Below are 22,738 nucleotides of genomic sequence, written 5' to 3'. Positions count from 1 at the left end.
TATGTGTTCATAGCTATAACACAGAATATGCTGTGGCTGTACAAAAATCATCAACAATGGTCTAGATTGCTGGCACTCTAGGACAAAGCTTCCGAAAACAGCTTGGCATTCAATGAGTTAATCGATATTATGATTATGATGATATCTAGACACCCAATGGGCCTGTCTGGCATAGCGCCACCACCTGGTCAAGCAGGAAATGTGCCAGAAATGGACAATGCCTTAAGTGATTGATCTGAAAGTTTCTAAAATATTGGATATCATTATTGTGATGATATTCACATGGGTAATTTCCATGCCTAACATAGCGCCACCATCTGGCCAACCAAAAAGTCTATCAGAAATGTGCTTTGCTTAAAATTAATGATCTGAAATGTATAATATATATAATGATTATAATGACACCCAATGGGCCTGCCTTGTATTGCGCCCCCACCTGGCCAAGCAAGTAAATGTGGCAGAAAATAAAATACAAAAACAAATACAAAAAAAAGCACACGCATCAAATATGTACATTTCACAAACGTACCACGTCGGTGCTTTGTTGGATTCTGACATGTCACGGGTTGCGGCCCGCAGGTGCTCGGGCCCGCAATTGCCGCTTGCGGCTATATTTATTTTTTATTTCTTCTTTTTTTTGGGACAGTGCATATAAAGTGGTTTTAAAATTATGAGTATGTAAGATTTAGCCTGTCAAGCTCATTTTTATGTATAGGTCTTTACAATGGAGTATTAGAGCCACATATGAAGAAAAAAAAATATTTTTGCCATGACGAGAATAAAGTTGAAATATCATGTCGACTTTATTCTCGACATTCAAAACTAGGTAGTATGCAGTAGTTGTTGCTAAACCCGATTCTGAAGTACAATTTCACCAAATCATATAGGCTACACAATGCATTTTGTTGAGCCGTCTGCCAACTGATTGAATCTGAGACTGACTGACTCCGGATTCAGTGGCAGCTACTTTGGAGCAGTTGCTCTCTCTCACAATTAGTTTTGATGGACATGTGAGATAATGAAATGTCGAGATTAAAGTTGACATGATATTTCTTTAAAGTTGAAATATTGAGTTCAATATCGGTATGGCAAATTTTTTTATTTTCTTCATGTGTGGCCCTAATACTCCTAGGCCCTAATGTGGCCCTAATAGGTCCTAGCCATTCAAGTATTCAAAATATAAATTATGCAAAACATTGAATGGAAAATGTATGTGATTAATGCGGCAAAAAGGGCACAATTGAGACTGAATTTCCTGTATTGTGAAGGAAAATGTGACAGTTTTCATTTCCCTGCCTCAGATGTCTCCATTGAAGTCACTTTAGTTTAACTTTTTTGTTGTTGAATACGTATCATTTCCCGAGAAGTCCTTATAACTTGCTTTAAACGCCCACATTCCCCTTGTGAGATCTCACATGGTCTCTTGATACTCTCGATGCTTTCTCATTGTTCTTTCTGATTGTTCCACTCATGACACACTAACTAATCAATTGGACATTATTCTTTTCTTATGAGTATAATATGCTCACCTAGACAATATAGGCTTTAACATCACCATTGTCCAAGCAACACTGCAATTAACTTTAATCAGTTTCCTTGTGACTTTTAGCTCTGTAGTTCTCAGTGTATGACTGTAGCGAAGATGAGATATGAAAGATACAGGGGAATTTTGTGAAAACCTGTTAGGATCCAAATGACAGTGCTACATTCTCCAAAATGCCAAGATGCTTGGAACCGAAAAACTAATCATGCATTTATATATTCACTGATTTCTGTTTTACTGACTTCACTTTAATGCACTTCAACCATGCGATTAATTACAGATTTCTGTAGTAACTAGTATGGTTACACTTTACTTGACAGTATCAACATGAGAGTGACATGAAACTGTCATAAATGTTTCATAAACAAGTCATAAACGTTTATGACATAATGCTTCTGTTATTAAGTGACATTCGGTTTTTGTCATAAGTTAGGGTATCTCTTTTGCTGCTGTAACAATGCAATTTTTCCCACTGTGGGACAAATGAAGGAGTAACTTAACTTTTCTTATCTTCTATGTAAAGCAACTCACACTATAGATACAACGCTCAAGCTACAGTGAATTAAGAGGTCCTATGACAGTGATACCACTTAACTAGTTCAGTGAGTTAAGAGGTCCTATAACAGTGATACCACTTAACTAGTTCTTGTCAACCTGACAAGTGCTGACGTGATCAAAGTGATGAAGTTGTACTGTGCTGTAACTGAGAGGTGATGTTTCAGAGATGAAGATTGTACAATTGCTACTGCATATCAACTAAATCTGTTACTGTGGTTTCCTACTCTGAACTAAAACTGTCTTGAAGATTTTTCGAGGATTTTCTGTGATCTTTATCCTATTTTTTGCTTTGTGTGAAGCAATAGATATTTGTGTGAAACAATGGACATTTTTTGTGAGTTTTATTTTGTTCTTTACAACACCTGTTCTCTTCCTTCACGCTTTCTGATTTCACACCTTTGGAAGCAAACGTGAGAATGCACCTACTTCCTGCGTCTCAGGGGGTCTGCATTTCCTATGTTAAACTGCAACAGAAAGGTGTGATTTTGCTGCAATGCAAAGAAAGAAAAACTGAAGAATTTCATTTGAGCGCAGTCCATGTCAAAAAAAAGCTATAAAAGAGAAATAGATATAACTCTGTGATCATGTGCGTCTATGTGGGTTATGTGCTTTTCATTTTTTCCCCTCAAAACATTAAATATAGGTGGTCTGCATTTATTAATACTTTCGCTTTCAGTGTGAATGTGCAAGGAGAAACTGCTGTGGTCTGAGTGGTTAAAGTAAAGGCCATACAAAACTGACTCGGCTGTAAAATGACTGCAAAACGACACTTTTTCAGTCCACCATCATCAATCACCTAGACAGGCTCTCTGATGCATGATGTTGCAGGTGCATTAATACACAACCCCAATATCAACACTGTGGATAAGAGATGCCTGCCTGTGCTTTTACCATTTGTTGTGTACATGTTGTATGCTCAACTACCACTGACTTGTCAGAGTGCCATTATCCAAAAAGAGTCCATTAGACTTCATCAGCCATAAACTTTGATGGAGGTGGTTTTGTCTCCAGACGACAAGGGGACTGTGTAAACACAGCACAGTGCTGTTTACACCTTCAAAACACCTTGATATCAAGCTGGTACTTTTTTCGTCAATGCTCCTGCTAGTTACTGTAAGTCAACACTCCAAAATACAATGCGAAGCACAACACTTGCTGTAATTGTAAACACAGCATTCCTGTATGTTAAAGATGTATGGTTAAAGGTGCATATGACAGTCTATGAAGTCAAAAATACCCAGGAATGAACATGTTGTCTCGCTCTTCACTGAGATTCCTTAACCAATCTGCCAAAATGGGATACAGGGTCATTTGACGTGTGTAACTGGGAGAGATGCATGTGTTTTCTTTAAGCTGTTTTGAATACCAAAACCACAGGATAAGCATGATTATGGTTTATATTTACATTATTCGCTACTTCCAACACCTTCCTCCTGTGCTGCTCCCGTGCAATTGAAGCTCTCCTAAACGCGCATCTCGTCTGTGATTTGCTGGAACAGTTTGTTATGTTTTTATGTGCTAGGTTTGCCCAGGTTTTTTTTTGTTGCCGTTTTTGGAGCCTGGGCTGTCCACAAAGATCATGTTTTTTTTACAGTGTATTCAGGACACAGACAGCTAGCAGTTGGTTAGGTGATGCTTGCAGTAAGTGACATAAAATGTTTTAACCTAAAAAACACGTGGCATCGTGTAGCAGACTTTTTCACTTCTTCTACATCTCTCGGGTTTTGCTGTTGTCTGAATGTTTTTTTCACACCTTTCTACGTCCTGTGCAGTTGTGGTCTGAGGTAATGTGATTAAGTGTGCATATGCATGGGGTGTGCGTGTGTGTGTGTGTGTGTGTGTCTGTGTGTCTGTTTGTGTGTCTGTCTGTCTGTGTCCATTTGTGTCTGTGTGCGTATATGTTTGTGTGTCTGTCTGTCTGTCCATTTGTGTCTGTGTGCGTATATGTTTGTGTGTGCGTGTGTGTGTGTTTGTGTGTCTGTCTGTCTGTGTCCATTTGTGTCTGTGTGCGTATATGTTTGTGTGTGCGTGTGTGTGTGTGCATGTGTTTGTGTGTCTATCTGTCTGTGTCCATTTGTGTCTGTGTGCGTATATGTTTGTGTGTGTGTGTGTGTGTGTGTTTGTGTGTCTGTCTGTCTGTGTCCATTTGTGTCTGTGTGCATATATGTTTGTGTGTGCGTGTGTGTGTGCATGTGTTTGTGTGTCTATCTGTCTGTGTCCATTTGTGTCTGTGTGCGTATATGTTTGTGTGTGTGTGTGTGTGCATGTGTTTGTGTGTCTGTCTGTCCATTTGTGTCTGTGTCCATTTGCGTCTGTGTGAATATGTGTGTGTGTGTGTCTCTGTGTCTGTGTGTGTGTGTGCGTGTGTTTGTGTCTCTGTGTGAATATGTGTGTGCGTGTGCGTGTGTGTGCGTGTGTGCTATAAGAACATGCACACTGTGACTGCGGTTACCTGTGAGTAGGAGGTCAGGCAGAGTCAGGTAAATGTGACGGGTTCCAAGCACTGCTAGAAGAGGCAGAGAGGAGACGAAACCGTGGGGCAGCACAACATGCTAAAGCTTAGAGACAGATGAGACAGAGAAGCAACACAGGTGTGTTGTGTGTGTGCATGTGTGTGTTTGTGTGTGTGTGTGTGTGTGTGTGTGTGTGCACACATACATGGGTCTATGTGTGTGTGTATGCTGGTGGTAGTTTCAGTATTACGAGAAAGCAGAAGTTCCCAAGTTATGATTTGCCAGTCTCCAATCTCATATCTAAGTTGAGCAGCATACTTTTCACCTTTTTTATCTTATCAACTGTAATATGGTTATGGTTATGGATACGCTTTTGTCCAAAGTGAATAATATGACAGTCCATGACGTCTGTAAGACTACATCAAATTAAATTTTAAATCAGTTCTAATAGTAGGCTTATCATGTGACAAAGTTATTTGACAAATGTTGTATGATCAAAATGTGAGTCGTTTGATACCTTATTTAAAATATCCGTTATTAAGTAAGAAGTGTCACAATTGTATTCAATTAAAACAAGAAGAGTTAGAAGATTCACTTGATTCTGTGTGAGTGTGTACATCTACAGAAGTACTGTAGTCAACAGAGAATCAATCATCTGACTGACTCCTGTTTGAGCAACAACTCTCGTCCTCAGGAGACACCAATGATTCCTATTTTGTTTCTGGTTCATGAAAGTGTTTCCATGGCTACATATCAGTCTACAGAGAAATTAGAAGAAACAGGAACCAAGTAGCCTACAAGCCAAAGGGCTGAGTAGCTTGTGTAGGCCTACAGTAGTAGACCATTTGCTATAATGTTAGTGTAACAATTGAGCTGTATAGGTCAGCTTTTGTCGCCCATTACATTTATTGTGTATTTCTTTGATACAGTCAAGTTAAAACAGAGAGGGTTAAAGCGGAGCGAGAGGCGCAAACGTTCGACAATTTCCACGTTCGATTATTGCAAGGGGGAGGGGGGGAAATCCCCCTTTATGCAGACCAGAGTAAACCCTCGCTGCAGACCGGAACTGTCCCGTTTTGCTCCCATAGTAACGAATTACGTTGCTCTATCTTGCTAGTAATCAAGGATCTTTGGTTAAAATAGAGCTGGTAAGTCCCGCCCATCCGCTAAACCCCCAGTGGACCTCTAGATTGAAAAATCGTCAATGCAAGTGAATGTGAAAAAATAATTATTTTCTGGTCCCGTTTGAATTGTGCCATGAATGTGAACATATGTTGTCTGTGAATTTTTAATATAATTTTTCATGTTACGAGTTTGACAGTATATTATATGATTCTTCGGCTATCAGTTGTGGAAAAGACATAACGAGACCTGTCGCCTGTGACGTGAGCTAGCTCTAATCGCTAACATTAACTGAGATGCTAGTTTTTGTAACGGCAGGAATAAACACACATGGTAACAAAAATATTCGAAACATGTCTAGCTTCACTCAATACATTAACACTATGATACAGTGTGATTGTAAAGTTGTATGGTTCACTGTGTTCAAAGTCGATCTTAATAACCCTCTACATCTCGACCAACTGATGGTTGTTATGGGAAACTAGTTCGCTGTCGTCTAGCGGAAAGTTGTAGTCCACAAATTGCTCTCACACAAAGTTTAACCGCATCAAACTTCTACCCGCTCAATTGTAGCAATCTTTACACGAAAATGTATATTAAAAATTCACAGACAACATATGTTCACATTCATGGCAAAATTCAAACGGGACCAGAAAATAATTATTTTCTCACATTTACTTGCATTAACGATTTTTCAATCTAGAGGTCCAGCGGGGATAGCGGAAAGGGCGGGACTTACCAGCTCTATGCTGTTGTCGGCACCTACACTGAAGTAGGAAATTATGGCAACAGAAGGCCACATGACAGTGTGAAAACCAGCTCTACCTCCTTCACTTGACTGTGTATGTGGTTCAGAGTGAGACATGGGTTACTCTTTAACTCTTTAGTTTGGTTTACAGTTTAACACACTGACAACATTGAGGCTTCCCATACTCGGCACAGAGGCCAAACTTAACTATTTCCTTCACACTCACACACACTCACACCCACACACAGTTTCCCCCTTTAGATACATGAGAGTCTGAGGTGAAGAGATGAGAATATGCAGATGTTGTGCGTTTGTGTGGGTATGTATGCAGAGAATGTGTGTGTTTGTGTGTCTGTGTGTGTGTGTGTGTGTGTGTGTGTAATGATGTCATGATTATATTTTGATAATGATAAAATATAATGATTAAAAACATTAAGCCAAGAAAACTATTTCCCTTCTCATTGCTCTCTCCATAACAATGGTTATAAAACATGAATTAACAACCTCTTTTTACGTTGCTGGGTAATACTGCTGAGGAGGTATTGCTAATTATTACCATGGTAACTATGTCTTTAGATGATGATACTGGGTATCAATAGGTATCAATGTTTTGAACAATGTTGCTTGGCAATCATGACCGGAACATCACTCAGTAGCACTGGCTGTCAGGTTGGTCTGTACATCCTCATCTTTTTAAAGATATTTTGGTCTTAAGATTTGTCAGTCTAAAGTTATGTTTAAAGTTTAAAGTTATGTTTGAAGTTTAAAGCAAAATGTTGCCAATCTCTAAAGACTAGTCTGAAACATTTTTGTGAAAGCAGCTTCTGGCTCCTGGAGCATTTTGTGCGAACTGCAACACCAGTCACTAAGGACTTGCACTGCAGCAGCTACAACACCACAATTTTTGCTCTGATCTTTTACAAACACCAGGAAATACCTACTAGTTTCAGTGACCCAAAAATAAAACATCACATCTTCAAAACTTCAGCCTCAAGCTTTGACAACTAAACGCTTCACACTAAAGTATAAGTATAGTACATATACTCTTTTGATCCCGCGAAGGAAATTTGGTCTCTGCATTTATCCCAATCCGTGAATTAGTGAAACACACTCAGCACACAGTGAACACATAGTGAGGTGAAGCACACACTAATCCCGGCGCAGTGAGCTGCCTGCAACAACAGCGGCGCTCGGGGAGCAGTGAGCAGTAAAGACACCCTGTGAGGGCCTCTCAAAGCTCCCTCACAGAAAGAGACTTTCGTTGTGGTTCCCTCTCACTTCTCCCCTTCCCTCATTAAGCAAGGGGAAACTGCAGCCATAGCACATTAGGCCTACACAAGAAGTCATAAAACTATTAACCCCTCTTATGGTGACAAGGGGAGCTTAACCTCAGATGAGATAGGATTTTTCGAATGAGCATGAAAAAAATAAAAATACAGGAAAGAGTCAAGTCCAGCCTCTTGTGACAATGGAAGAAAATGTCCAAATAGAAGGCCTAGTGATCTTCAGAGCTGATTCCCACAAACAGGACAAGCCACTGGTGGCCATTGATTCTTTCTGATTCCTACTGGGCCAGGGTAGTCTTCTCAAACTGACCTTGTAAACTCTGACTTTCACACTGAATGTCTGACATGTTTGTATTACGGCAGGCAGTATGAGTACTGTTAACTGTTGTCATGGTTAGTGCTGAAACAGGCAACACAGTCGTCGCTCTCTCTCTCACCCACACACTGAATTTCCTGTTAGGCTACTCGACACTAGCCTGGTAAACAAAACTCATTCAGGAAGTGAATAGTCTGGTCACTTACGATTGGGATTCCTTTCCAACACTTGCATTGTAACGGGCGGCAACTTTGAAATCATTGGTCCATTGAAATCACATTATTCAGGGATTCATAACAATACTTGTATACCTTACCTTTACTTTATAAACTGTCACTAAACTGTATTGGCAGTCAGGAAACAATCTATGTGGGCCTACCTTTGCTGTAAATAAATGTACACATTCGTTCAACTGCAAGTTTTTTTATGTTTGCAGGTGTTGCTACTACCGTTTTCTTTTGATTTCGAAACTAGTGTCATCCCCTCTCCTTGCTGATTGGGCAGATAATCTGACGACCGGTATAATGGTGTGCCAGGCTAGTGTCTGAAAGGAGATCTACTGTAGGTAGGTATGGCATTGGCCAAGTTAATGGCAAGGTGGTCTAGGTAGGCATTGGCAAGCTAACGGCAAGGTGCGGCGATGTATCTACAAGATACGGGATCTACAAGAAAGGGCAGAGCAGGCTGTACTTCCTGAGGAGGCTGCGGTCCTTCAATGTGTGCAGTAAGCTCCTCAGGATGTTCTACCAGTCTGTTGTTGCCAGCGTCCTCTTCTATGCAGTAGTATGCTGGGGTGGAAACACAAGGAAGAAGGATGTGGGGCGAATTGACAGGCTGGTAAGGAAAGCTGGCTCTGTAGTGGGAGCTGAACTGGAGTGTATCACTTCACTATCTGACAAAAGGACCCTGAACAAACTGATCAACATCTTGGACAATGAGTGTCACCCACTCCACAGCACTATTGTTAAACAGAAGAGCCTGATCAGCTGGAGACTTCGCTCACTGCCTTGCACAACTGACAGACTGAGAAAGTCATTTGTCCCCAGGGCCATTGAACTGTTCAATGCCTCACTTCAGGGAAGAGGAGAGATAGACTTCTCTGCATAGTCTGTCTGCCTCTTCATCCCCTCCATGTTTGGTACTGTCTGTCCACTAGCCACTTGTACCACTGTCTTTATGTCTCACTGTTTGCGTGCTATATTAGCACATATGCATAACCCCCCCCCCCCCCTTATTATTTTAGTATATTTAGCATATTCTTTATCTTCTACTGTCCCTACTGCTTAGTTGTGTTTTTATATTATATACTTTAATTACTCTTCTGCTGTTAAAGAATGTGTTTGTGTTGTATGTATGCTGCTGAGGCCTTGAATTTCCCCTGGGGATCAATAAAGTATCTATCTATCTATCTATCTATCTATCTATCTATCTATCTATCTATGTGCTGCCCACTGGTGAATCACTCGGAGAGGGTAGAGAAGCGCCGCACACTCTGGATACACGTCTGTGTGTTTATCTATTAAATGAAAAAACTTTCTCTGTGTATGGAAACATTTGAGAGTGAGACATAGGTCATCGTTTGTGTCCTAACCCAACCTCAACAGAGTGTGTGCTTGTGTGCCTGTGGATAAAGACCTTTTCGTTTGCAGAAGTGTGTGTTTGTCTGTTTTTAAACCCTATCTTTGTACGGTGCAGTTTTGTGGTTTTCCTGTGTTACCTGCCTACTGTATGTGCGCTCAGGCAGCAAGCGTGTTTCATGGTGGCATCCCTATAGATGGCGGCGTTAGATTTGGCAGTGATCCGTACAGGGTCTTCATTAAAAAGTTTTTCTGTATTATTCTCGTTCTTATGCATTCATATGTTTTCATTTAAAAAAAAATAGGCAAATGATCATAGGGAGCTTACAATGGCTTGCGAAATTTCTGCTGTTAACAACTAAAGACTTTGTGAGAATCATAAATGGAACATAAAGCTGATGATTTTGCATTTGACTGAGTAAATACAAACATAATAATCAGTGTACATAAAGTGATTTGGTAGAAAGAAAAAAAACACTGTCAAATAACTACATCAGGAGTATGATATTAGTACATCATCAACCCCACATACTCTCACCCCGTTATTGCCCCTGTCTTAGCCTACAATAGATTAATGAGGCTTACAAAATAATGAAAGCTTATTTATAAGCTTATCTACTTCAAACGCAAGCATTATATTTCTGCTACCCAAGATTTACAGGGGTTCACACATCTATTCAACATGACTCAATTTCAACCTCAACCCAGCCTCAACATAAAAACCCACAGTAGCTCATTTCTTATTTGGAATTCCCTAGAATAGCACAAACCATGACAAAATATGCTTCCTGTTTAAGGCTGTGCACCATGGTTACTATACTCAAAATAGATTTTTGTTTACATTGCTTTTATGAGGCTAAAACAGCATATATGTATGATCAATATTATTCATTAATATGATAGATACATACAACAGCTTTCAAAACACAGATGCATCATCAAACACATTCTAAAAGATAATATCTGGAATGTGTAATAACCCATAACATAATATTAATAATAATAATAATAATAATTCACATTCACCTTGCACAATAACTTGTTACAAGAATCCTTTTTCTGATTAATATTCTTTCACATCTATTCAGTGTTCACGTTTTTTTAAATAATTCTGAAATAGCATATGGTTCCACAGAAATGTCCATCACAAGCCTGTATGCCACATTATGAGAGACACTGTGCAAGTCTTCAATGACTGACAGCCTGACACATATCAGCAACAAAAAATGGGTGATTTCTGTGTAAATGAATGTTTAAAACAGAAATGGCGATGCTGTGACTTTAGCTCATATCAGCGCAGCCACTCTGCCCCCCAGTGGCAAATTAACAGCGAAGCACATACAATCCAGCCCAGAGGAACTGGAGTGCCGTCCTCAGCAATAACACTCCATTCCTTCAGCCTTCAGCTTTTTAAGGCAAACACCTTTCTTCAAAACAAAGACAAGAAGAACTATGAAAATGCTAAAATATCAAAGGCACAAAAGCCTAAAATATTTAAGGCACAAAGCAGTTTCATTCAAAGACAAGAAATGCATTCCCATATATAGCGCATCCCTTTCTATGAACCTCATAGCTGAAGACATTTTGCAAAGTCAATGTATAAACCTCGCCTAATAGGCGGGAAATTACGATACCACATATTCATAATAGTACAGCGGCTAAGCACCGGAATCATTCAGTTTTTGCAGAAAGCATGAAACTTGGCACAGTTATACTACTACCCCTAGTGATCAAAAATTGAAATGGACCCCAACACATAGCGCCCCCTAGTGGCCGCCATCTTGAATTCAAATATGGCTACCATTCTTTATAGAATTGTTGATACAACTTCAAAATTAAACAAGATAAAAAAGTATTTTAAGTTCTAACACTCAATTGTTAGGGTCAAGGAAGCTATTTGACAGGATTTCCAAACAAACTTGATGTTGGCCATTTTGAAATCCAATATGGAGGATACCAAATGTGAAAATATAGACCATCTCTATTGTTATTCATGATAGAAATATAATTCAAAAACCATTTAAAAGTTTGAACAGTCATTTTATCACATGACAACCTCAATAATATACAAGGCATCAAGTATAATCTGGTAAGATTCCAATATGGCCACTATGTGTAAGAAAATAAGCCAATTATTATATATCTTGGTTAATTGAAGTAACTACCTACATCATCAATACATTCTTATTCTACCTTCTTCTCTTTCTGAGCAAACCTTAACTCTTACTTACTATACACTGCTCAAAAAAATATACACTTTAAAAAATAAAACACATCAGATTTCAATGGGGAAGAAACATCATGCTGGATATCTACATTACATTAGGCTGACGCATTTTTAGCCAAAGCGCCGGGTAAACAGTTTAATGCTTTTAAAACAATTCTCTCAACAATTCTAGAACAATTTAAAACAATTCAAAAAGGTAGAGTACAATAGGGAAGAGTGCATAAGTGAGTACTGTTTCTATACAGTCAAGTCAGGTGGTAAGTTCTAGAATTAGCTAGTTGTAAGTAGTGCTACGAGAGAAGATATTCTCTGAAGAGCTGGGTCTTCAGGAGTTTTTTGAAGATGGAGAGGGGTGTCCCTGCTCTAGTAGGAACTGGTAGCGCGTTCTACCAATGAGGAACAACAGATGAAAAAAGTTTGGATTGACCTGAGCGTACCGGTGGCAGAGCTAGACAATGTTTGTCTGAAGAGCGCAACGGTTGGGGGATAGCATATAATGCCTGTATGAGGGCATTCGAGTAGGTTGGAGCAGTAGGTTTAGCTGGGAGGACCAGCAGTTTGTTTTTTGAGAGGTTTAGCTGGAGGTGGTGTGCCTTCATCCATGAAGATATGTCTGAGAGGCAATCCGTGGTCTGTGTCGAGACCAAGGGGTCATCAGGTGGAAAGAACAGATAAAGCTATGTGTCATCTGCATAGCAGTGGTATGAGAAGCTGTGCGAATGTATAATCTGTCCCAAAGAAGTGTTGTGGATAGCAAAGAGAAGGGGGCCCAGTACTGAGCCCTGGGGGACCCCTGTGGTGGGATGGTGAGGTGCGGACAGCTGCCCAAGCCATGATACGTTAAACGAGCATCCTGTGAGGTAGGATTCAAACTGATATGGACTGGGTAATATGTTAGGAACAAAAGGATGCGACTTCGTTATTTGGGAATGAAAATGATCAATCCACAGAGGACTGAATTAAAAGACCCCCTGAAAATCTAAGTGGAAAAAATGACATGGCAAGCTAGTCCATTTTGCTTGAATTTCAGCGCAGCAACTCATGATGGTACTCAGTAGTTTGTATGGCCCCGACATGCTTGATGGCATCGGGGCATGCTCCTAATGAAATGGCGGATGGTGTCCTGGGGAATTACTTAGCTCCTTGACAGTCGGTGGTGCAACCTGGCGGTGTTGGATGGACCAAAATATAATGTCCCAGAGGTGTTCAATCGGATTTAAGTCAGGGGAGTGTGGGGGGGGACAGTCAATGGTATCAATGCCTTCACCCTCAAGGAACTGCCTGCACATTCTCGCTACATGTGTCCAGCCATTGTTGTGCACCAGGAGGAACCCAGGGCCCACTGCACCAATACAGGGTCAGACAATGGGTCTGAAGTTTTCATCCTGATGCCTAAGAGTAGTGAGGGTGCAGTTGTCTTGCCCGTAGAGGTGTGTGCGTCCTTCCAAGGATATCCCTCCCCAGACCATCACTGGCCCACCACCAAACCAGTCATGCTGAATGATGTTGCAGGCAGCATTACATTCTCCAAGACATCTTTAAACGTCACATGAGCTCAGGGTGAACCTGGTCTCATTTGTGAAAAGCACAGGGCGTCAATGGCGAACCTGCCAATTTTGTAATCTATGGCAAATGCCAATTGAGCTGCACAGTGCTGGGCAGTGAGCATAGGTCCTTCCAGAGGCCATCGGGCCCTCAGGCCACCTTCATGAAGTCTGACAGTGTGGTCAGAGACATTCACACCAGCGGCCTGGAGGAGGTCATTTTGTAGGGCTCTGGCAGGGCTCCTACTGTTTGTTGTTGCACAAAGGAGCAGATACTGGTCCTGCTGCTGGGTTAAGGACCCTCTACCATCCTGCCCAGCTCTCCTTGAGCAACTGTCTACTGGAATCTCCTACATACAGTACTCTTGGGACTGCGCTGGGAGACACAGCAATCCTTCTGGCAATGGAACGTATTGGTGTGCCATTCTGGAGGAGTTGGACTACCTGTGCAACGTTTGTAGGCTCCAGGTACTGGCTTATGCTACCAGTAGTGACACAGACCCTAGCCAAATGTGAAACTAGTGAAAAATCAGTCAAGGAGGATAAAGATGGAAAATGTATCATTTGCCACCACCTCTAACATTCCTGTTTTTACAGACCTATCTCCCTTCTTCCTTTCTTGTCAAAGTTTTTGGAGAAAATGGTATTCAAGCAAGTCTTGGACTTACTATATCAGAACAACCTGCTAGACCCTATGCAGTCTGTTTTCAAGAGTCATTCTACTGAAACTGCTTTTCTGTCTGTGACCGAAGCATTGACAGTAGCTAAGTCATTAGTATTCATTCTACTAGACTTATCTGCAGCCTTAGATACTGTTAACCATGACATTCTCATTTCTACGCTATCTGAACTGGAATGTCTAGGAAAGCCCTTGACTGGTTTAAATCCTACCTTAAAGGGCACATGACCTCACCACATGTGTGCCTCAGGGATCAGTATTAGGGCCCCTACTTTTCTGTATTTACACACTTCCTTGGGTGAGACCATTCGCTCCCATCAATTTGATTATCACTGCTATGTGGACGATACTCAACTTTACCTGTCTTCAGCTTTTGGTGTTTCCACCAGACTTGGAGCTGAGCCAGTGTCCTAAAAGTGCTGGATCACTGACTAGCATGAGCCATAATGTGTCAGGAGAGAGCTAAACTCATAAGGTATTACATATTTAAATTAGCTTCATTGACAGGCATAATCATTTTATAGGATGCAAAATATTAAACTACAATAAAACAAAATAGACCTTTTCAAACAATCACTATAAGCCTTAAAAGAACCTTTAGCATATGCTAATTGGCCCCACCCACCTCAATTGAATTAGACTAACAGTAGGATGTGTTGGACTGGGTTATGTACTAATTTATCTAACTCTAGGATAGAAGACAAAATAGCTAATTTCCCAAAAGGCAGCATATGTTTTTTAAGAGACTTGACAGACGCTAGCATCCAAGGGTTTTAGCCTCCTTGCTAGCATGCCAGCCTCTAGGGGGCAAATTAGAAGGATTGAGCCCAGGCAAGTGCAGGGTTTAGTCACACAGTCAAAACTTCACACATAGCCCAAACGCACCCCAGTTTTTGACTCAGTGTCAGAATGTATGGCTACTTCCTTAAAGGGAGACCAGGCAACGTTTTCGTGTTAATTACTCATCTTCGTAAGTCGGTATATGGTTAAATGACTCATTACAGGGCGAATGAAGACTCTCTCGCCCGCCCCTACTGCCTGTAGAAAGAATATCCCGCTTGCAAGTTCAGTGTATCGTACCCGGCGACCGAAGCAGTTTCAGTTTCCATCCTGCATCCACAGCACAGAGGGAGGCTAACGAAACGCTAGAGATTGTTGCAAACGTGTGTATAATGGCAGAGCCGGCGAAGAAGCAGCGAAAACCCTTGACGGAAGATGCAAAGAAAAGGAAAAGAGCTTCAGACCGAGCGAGGGGGAGTTTCGTAGAGAAAAAGCATCAGGCTTGCCTGGTGTCCCTTTAAAATCTTAACATGTCTGCCATTTTAATTGATGTTCATAAGGACACACACACATCTTCACTGTCATCACTCACATACATCATACATCCCCCCCCCCCCCCCATACATACACAGCACATTATTTCATCAGGAAGCTTCTCCAACACACATCCCCAACATACTTACAGCACACTGCCCCCCCCCCCCCCCCCAATACACAGCACATTGTCTCATGAGGAAGCTTCCCCAACACACATATTGCACACTGCCCTCTCCCCACATACACAGCACACTATCCCATCTCCCCGGTCATCCCCCCAACACACACACCAAGACCCCTGGCAGTTGGGTTAGCCCCTTGAGCCGTGGATCTGCCCAAGGTTTCTTCCTTGGTAAGGGAGTTTTTCCTTGCCCCTGTTGCTCTTGGGTGCTCCTTGTTGGTGCCCCCCACCCAATCCCAATCCTCCCCCATCTACTAAACCCCTCTTCTACTGCACTTTTTACCCCCCCCCCATTAATGCACAAATAGGCTGACACCAGACATAATTTCACTGCATTTCTTACTTCCAGTAACTATATGCATGTGGCAATAAACTTCCTTGTATCCTTGTATAAGGAGCTTACAATTGCTTGCGAAATTTCTGCTGTTAACTAAAGACTTTGCCAGAATCATAATGGAACATAAAAGCTGATGATTTCGCGTTTGACTGATTATTATGTTTGTATTTACTCAGTGTACATTAAGTGATTTGGTAAAAAAAAAAAAAAACTGTCAAATAACTACATCAGGAGTATGATATTAGTACATCATCAATCCCACATACATCACCCTGTTATTGTCCCTGTCTTACAATAGATTAATGAGGCTTACAAAATAACAAAAGCTTATTTATAAACTTATCTATATACTTCAAACACAAGCATTACATTTCTGCAACCCGAGATTTACAGGGTTTCACACATCTACTGAACATGACTCAATTTCAACCTCAACCGAGCCCAATATGACATAACAACCCGCCACACAGCAGCGCATTTCTTATTTGGAATTTCCTAGAGTAGCACAAACCATGGTTACTATACTCAAAATAGATTTTTGTTTACCTTGCTTTTATAAGGCTAAAACAGCATATGTATGATCAATATTATTCATTAATATAATAGATGCTTTCAAAACATTCTAAAAGGTAATATCTAGAATTTGTAATAATCTATAACATAATAACAATAACTCACTTTCATCTTGCATGTACTGCAATAACTTGTTACAATAATCATTTTTCTGATTAATATTCGTTCATATTTATTCATTGTTCACTTTTTTAAGGTGATGCTGATGATGAATTCTGCAATAGCATACCATGCTTCCACAGTAATATCCATCACAAGCCTGTATGCCACATTATGAGACACTGTGCAAGTCTTTAATGACAGCCTGACACATATCAGCAACAAAAAAAAAGGTGATTTCTCTGTAAATGAATGTTTAAAACAGAAAGATGCTGTGACTAGCTCATATCAGCGCAGCCACTCTGACCCCCAGTGGCTAATTTACAGATTATCAACAGTAAAGCACGTACAATCCAGCCCAGAGGAACTGGAGTGCCATCTTCAGCAATAACACTCCATTCCTTCAGCTTTTTAAGACAAAAACCCTTCTCCAAAAAAAAGACAAGATGAACTATGAAAATACTAAAATATCAAAGAAAGTGATTTAAGGCACAAAGCAGTTTCATTAGCCACCCAGAGACACATTTCCATTTACTCATCATTGACAATCGTGTGTTGGTCTGCTTCTGCTGCAGAAGCGATGGGCTACTGCTGGTGAATGGTGACCTTGGAGGGCTTGATGGCCATGGGTGTGCTGTGCAAGCCGGGCCCGAACAGAGGGTATACACGGTTGGGGAACTTGTCGGTGTAGGTGAGGAGGTGGCAGCCGTTGTCCGCATCCCAGAAGGACACCTGGCCCTTATCCATGTTGAGCTTGACCCGGATGGTCTCGGGGCGGCGGTCCACCTTCAGCTCGGTGCGTGGCGTGGTCAGGGCGCTGTAGACGCCCTTACTCAGGCCGATGGTCCACACGCCGCTGTTGGTGGTGACGGTGAACTTGCGCTTGCGTGCCACCGACTCCTTGCAGACGCCCAGGATCCACTTGGGGTTGTCGCCCACGTACACGTCCCAGCGGTGGCGTCCGGCGCCAAAGCCCTCCGAGCCCAGCACGAACACGCATGGGTCGAAGCGCTCCAGGTTGTCCGGGAAGGCCTGTCGCTCCTTGTTCTCCTTCACGCTGTTGAACTCAGGGGTGATGCTCAGCCAGGGCGAGATGGTGTTAGGGTCCATGATCACGGGCACTGATGGTGAACCACACATGAACAATCAAACACACATGACATTTAGTGATGGTTTTGTAACAGGCAGAGTGGACATAACAATGAAACAAAAGTACACCCAGATGGAAGGACAGGTCATTGCTTATTTACCATCATTCGAGAAAGCAATGAGCAAAGTACAGTAATGTATTGTATAAACCTCACGACAGTGTCTTTTGCAAATAAAAAATGACAAAACCATGTATTGATTGCATCCCTATATTAACCAGTGCCCAATCACCCAATGAATCACAATCAGATTGTGCTTTAATCAAAAAGAGAAATGAAGACAAGAAATGCATTCCCATATATAGCGCAGCACTTTCTATGAACCTCATAGCTGAAGACATTTTGCAAAGTCAATGTATAAACCTCAGCTAATAGGCGGGAAATTACGATACCACAATACCAATCTCTGTTACATTGGATCTTGTTACACTGGACTTTTGGCTCCTGCACCCTAATTTGGATGTGCGCACGTTCCCAAACTAAAATGGTTTCATTTTAGACAAATGTTTCTTCTTCTTAGGAAACCATTTTCGGTGTTTTTGATTTAAAGGTACACTATGCAAGATTTTCAACTTAATATTACCTTTACGAAGCCAATTTGATGGTCAACAAACTTGTAATAGGGCAATCGTTCACCTAGCATAGTCATACTGCATAGATGTAGCGAGTCACTAACCAGAGAACCAGCCATGCAACTTCAAGAACAGTGGCTCGAATACATTTTGCGAGAATCATGAAACATTACCTCGTCAGTAGATAAAGCATTTTGGAGATATTTTTTGCCTGTTATTAATCCCTCACAACAAAAGCATTTTCATTGTGTACAGGGGGAACAAGCCACGAAAAGTAGGCTATTTACAACGGCAGAGTAAAATATAAATATATGGCGACTCTAGGGAGATATCTACAATTGGAAATGTAACGATTACCGGTATAATGGTAAACTGCGATAAAAATGTTGACGATAACAATTACCGTCAATTAGCCACTCTGCGTCTTTTTATACCGTGATGATACCGAAATCCGTGATAATTTAACCTCACTCTTATAGTGACCAAAATTTTTATACAGTTACATCCCTATCTACAATCACCAAATATACTTGAACCTGCAAAGTATACCTTTAGTTGGCTGATTAGAGCTCATCTCATTTCTGCATTATAAATTCTATATTCTAATATTTTGAATTTCTGATTTCCATTGAGCGGTAAACTGTAATCATCAAGATTTTACTGTTTTAAAGGTATACTATGCAGGTTTAGGGATTTTTGGTGACTTTAGAGCTTGTTTAGAGTCGCGATGTACTTATATGTTACTCTGCTATTGTAAATAGCAAACTTCTCGCGACTTATCCCCCCTGTACACAATGCAAATGCTTTTGTTGTGGAGGTGAAGGATTAACAACAAGCAAAAACTATCTCCGAATAGTTATATCTACTGACAAGGTAATGTTTCAGATTCTCACGAGTTTTGGCGGGGCGCTACTCTTGGAAGATGTATGGCTGGTTTTCTCGGTAGGGGCGTCTATGCTGTATAGCTATGCTAGGTGAACGATTTGCCTATTACAAGTTTGTTTACCATCAAATTGGCTTCATAAAGGTGAAAATCTTGCATAGTGTGACTTTAAATAAATTACGGGGAAAATTAACTTTTCCATGATATGGCATTTGTAAGATCATGAATGTAATGCCACTGCTTTCTGCTAAATAGCCAGAGTAAGTGGTAAACCTCTTACAACAAGAGCCCTATGGCATTGTTTTGTTTGGAGAATGAAGCCATGCAGCTCTTCTATTAGGAGGTTTACCACTTACTCGGAGTTAACTTACCCAGGTTTGTCAGTAAACTATGTACTTGGAATACCCCTCTGAGCTCACTAACCTAAGGGGCCGTTTATACGAGAACGATTGCGAAGGAAGACGACAAAATATTTTATCATAAGTGCCTTTCGTTTACACGGCGACCCCGCCATCGGGGCTTGAAGACGCAAAAATCTGAAGACTCCTTCCAGAGTGTGGAGTTTTGAAGACGACCCGGGTTGCGTCTCCGTCTAAACGGCTAAACCAAAGATCCTTGATTACCTCTCTGGCTAAACTGTCAAATTAGAATGTCTGCGCGTGACGTACCGGGGTTCTATCACACCACCACCCAGTGGTCTGGAATGCATATCCAATCGAATATCACATACTCTTGCGTCTTCATATAAACAAAGATTTCCCCCTGAGAATGCTCGTCTAAACGCGAATAAAAAAAATGAAGACGAGACGCCACTTCTGCGTCTTCTCTTTTCATCGTCACCGTATAAACGTAGCCTAAGATAGCATGGCAGCAACAAACACACTCTATGTCTACTCCAACACTACCGCTCAGGGCTACTCACAGCACTCCACTTGGGACAGCATCTTCTCCCAGATCTTGTAGCCCACAGATCCGGTGTGCTTGGCCACGTGAATGAGCTCAGCCTGGTCCCTTTGTGGGCCCTCGTCTGTCCATTTTGCACTGTGACGTACAATTAGAGCATATAATCACTGCCCTTACCAAAAATAACTACAGTTATGGGGGACAAAAAGTTATTGTTATACTGCAGTTTTTCTGAAGTACAATACAGCACAATTATATTTGTGTCCAAAATATTGCACTTCTGCAGTTAAGTGCAGTACTACTGTATATCGTGCAATGCTATTTTCCATGCTGAAAATATTGCATTTCATGAGTTGCAAATAATTCCTCCAAAACTGCAGTTTTGAAGTAGTGCAGTTACTTTTTATAAGGGAGTACTCACTGTTTGCAGCATGTCTCACAGGGTTTACTAGATAGGACAGGTTAGCGATGACCTGAATTGGCTAAACCTCATTTGGAACAAATCACTCAAGCTATTACATAAACCAGTATGCCAGTATAAATATGATGGTACATACCTATGCTTCAGTTTGTTGAAGTTCTGGAAATGAACAGAAGAACCATTTAATAAAAATGTGTCAATTTCAAGATTGAGACTTTAAATAACACTGAACAAACAGAGATTAAGTTGAATATACAGCTCTCCCCTGGTCTGCTGACATGAAAGTCACAGAGAATTGGTCACTCGTAGTCTTGTGTGTCTGTCTTACCAGGAGCAAGTCCAGGTCCTCTCCTCCCATTTCCTTTCTGGTGTCATCAATAAGGTCCTTGAGGTCCTTGAGGTCTTTGTCCAGGATCGCCACCTTCTCTTTGATGGCTTGCTTCTTCTGTTCCTCCTCCTTCTTCAGGGCCAGGACTCTTGCCTCCTCGTCCTTCTTCAGGACCTCACGAAGGCGCTCAACCTCCTGCCTGATCAGCTTCTCAGCAGTCTCTGATTGGTTCTGAGAGGGCAGAGAAAACAGGTCAAAGGCTATGAGTGGAACACGCTGATAGTGAGAGATCATCATACCTTCTAATGCAGTCTTTGCATTGGGCTTATTTTTCAGTTGTTTGCATTAATTTTGTTAGACCTCTGCATATTGGTCTTGCAGTGAACAGCCTGTGTCATTGAAGTAAATTAGTTTATCTTATGTAAATCACCTTTTATGAGATTAACTTGAGGTAGGCTACTTATATTACCTGTATGAATGCAATTGTATCCAAATATCGCTTTTTCATCCTTTTGAAAGATTCCACCTTTTCCTCCAAGATGCTAACTTTTACGTTCAACTCGCCCTGAGGAATTAAGGAGTTAGAACAGGACAAAGATCTTATTAGCCTTTGACCACAAAAAAAAACATAATATGCATCAAATGTAATTAAACAATGCATGTGTGTGTGTGTGTGTGTGTGTATATTCGTTGCTGTGTATGTCACTACATGTAACAGCAAAGATTGTTAACAGCTTGCTGAGCCAAGCACAGATTTGGGTTCAGAGTTCAGAACGAGTGAAGATATCGAGTAAGCATGCGTGACAACGCAGCCATTATTTCAGTTTTAGAACTATGAAACTAAGTATATGCACGTCTAAGAATGGCCACTAATCACACCACACAGCTACACACACAAACATAAAGCAAATTGTAAACAACTTTCGCTGCAACTGCCTCACCTTACAAACAGGGACACCCTGGTCCAGCGGAAGAAGGTCGTGCCCCGGGTGAAGGTTTAGACACTCTACGCACACAGGTGCTTCGTCTTTTACGCAAAAGAGCACAAACTCGCGATTGTGCATACCACACACCAGCTTCCCAAGCCCCGGCACACGACATCCTTTCTGGAAGCTCTCGCAGGCAGCCTTCAAAGCGCGGTTAATGATGGGCTCCGCAATACAGTTGGTCCTACATACCGGACACTCCTTCCTCGTTTTACCCTTCCAGGCCTGGTCCAAACAGTCTTTACAGAAACTATGCGTACAGGACAACAGTACTGGGTTCTGGAACAGACTTCTACATATAGGGCAGGTCAAATCTTCTTCCAGCGCAGACGGTCTATCGGTAATGTCATCTGGATCAGCCATGGTTATAAATGTAGCCTACTTTTATTCTACTTGTCTCGACAGTAACGTGATCCACTCCAGTTTACTTTCGCTTTCACTAGATCGAGTCTAACCACTTTTTTTAGTTCTGTTTTCGACTAGTTTTCGTCCTACAAATACTCAGACACCCTGTACTGGCCTATTCAGATTTGCATAAAATTATACAATATAACCTATCGTTAGAAGTGTTCATCGAAAATCTGCCTCTTCACGTCTGACTTCCTTCTTCCAGGTAGCCCAGCGAACTTACTTCCTTCTTCTTCTTCTTCTTTTTTATATGGCGGTTGGCAACCAGCTTTTTGGTGCATTACCGCCACCATCTGGACTGGAGTGTGGATCAAATGGTCATCCTACACTTTCCTAAATTCTTTTAAATAACCCAGTTACCTTCAAAAAAGAAAACAAAAAGGAAAAACAAATTTCACCTGATTCTCTTTGCAGTATATCATTCAAATTTAATGTCATCTGGATTTCACCAAGTTGTGAGATAAATCTTTGTCTGGCTTGATGGTACTCAGGACAAAACATAATTACATGCTCTATGGTCTCTTGACTA

At 41.2% G+C, this 22,738-nt stretch overlaps 1 protein-coding gene across 1 annotated transcript; it reads right to left on the bottom strand.

Annotated features, from left to right (window-relative positions):
• Positions 1-16,205: 16,205 nt before the first annotated feature.
• On the bottom strand, positions 16,206-22,416 carry trim35-28 (tripartite motif containing 35-28). Its single transcript, XM_042106180.1, has 6 exons — positions 21,757-22,416; positions 21,285-21,380; positions 20,816-21,046; positions 20,624-20,646; positions 20,086-20,204; positions 16,206-17,681 (listed from the first exon to the last, which is right to left on the bottom strand). Exons 1-6 carry the CDS (start codon positions 22,162-22,164, stop codon positions 17,146-17,148), a joined length of 1,413 nt encoding a protein of 470 aa, XP_041962114.1. The 5' UTR covers positions 22,165-22,416; the 3' UTR covers positions 16,206-17,145.
• Positions 22,417-22,738: the final 322 nt, after the last annotated feature.

Source organism: Alosa sapidissima, chromosome 10, assembly GCF_018492685.1.
Source record: "Alosa sapidissima isolate fAloSap1 chromosome 10, fAloSap1.pri, whole genome shotgun sequence".
NCBI classification, from domain to species: domain Eukaryota; kingdom Metazoa; phylum Chordata; class Actinopteri; order Clupeiformes; family Clupeidae; genus Alosa; species Alosa sapidissima.
Note: the sequence above shows the minus strand (reverse complement) of the source record. Positions and strands in the feature narration are given on the sequence as shown.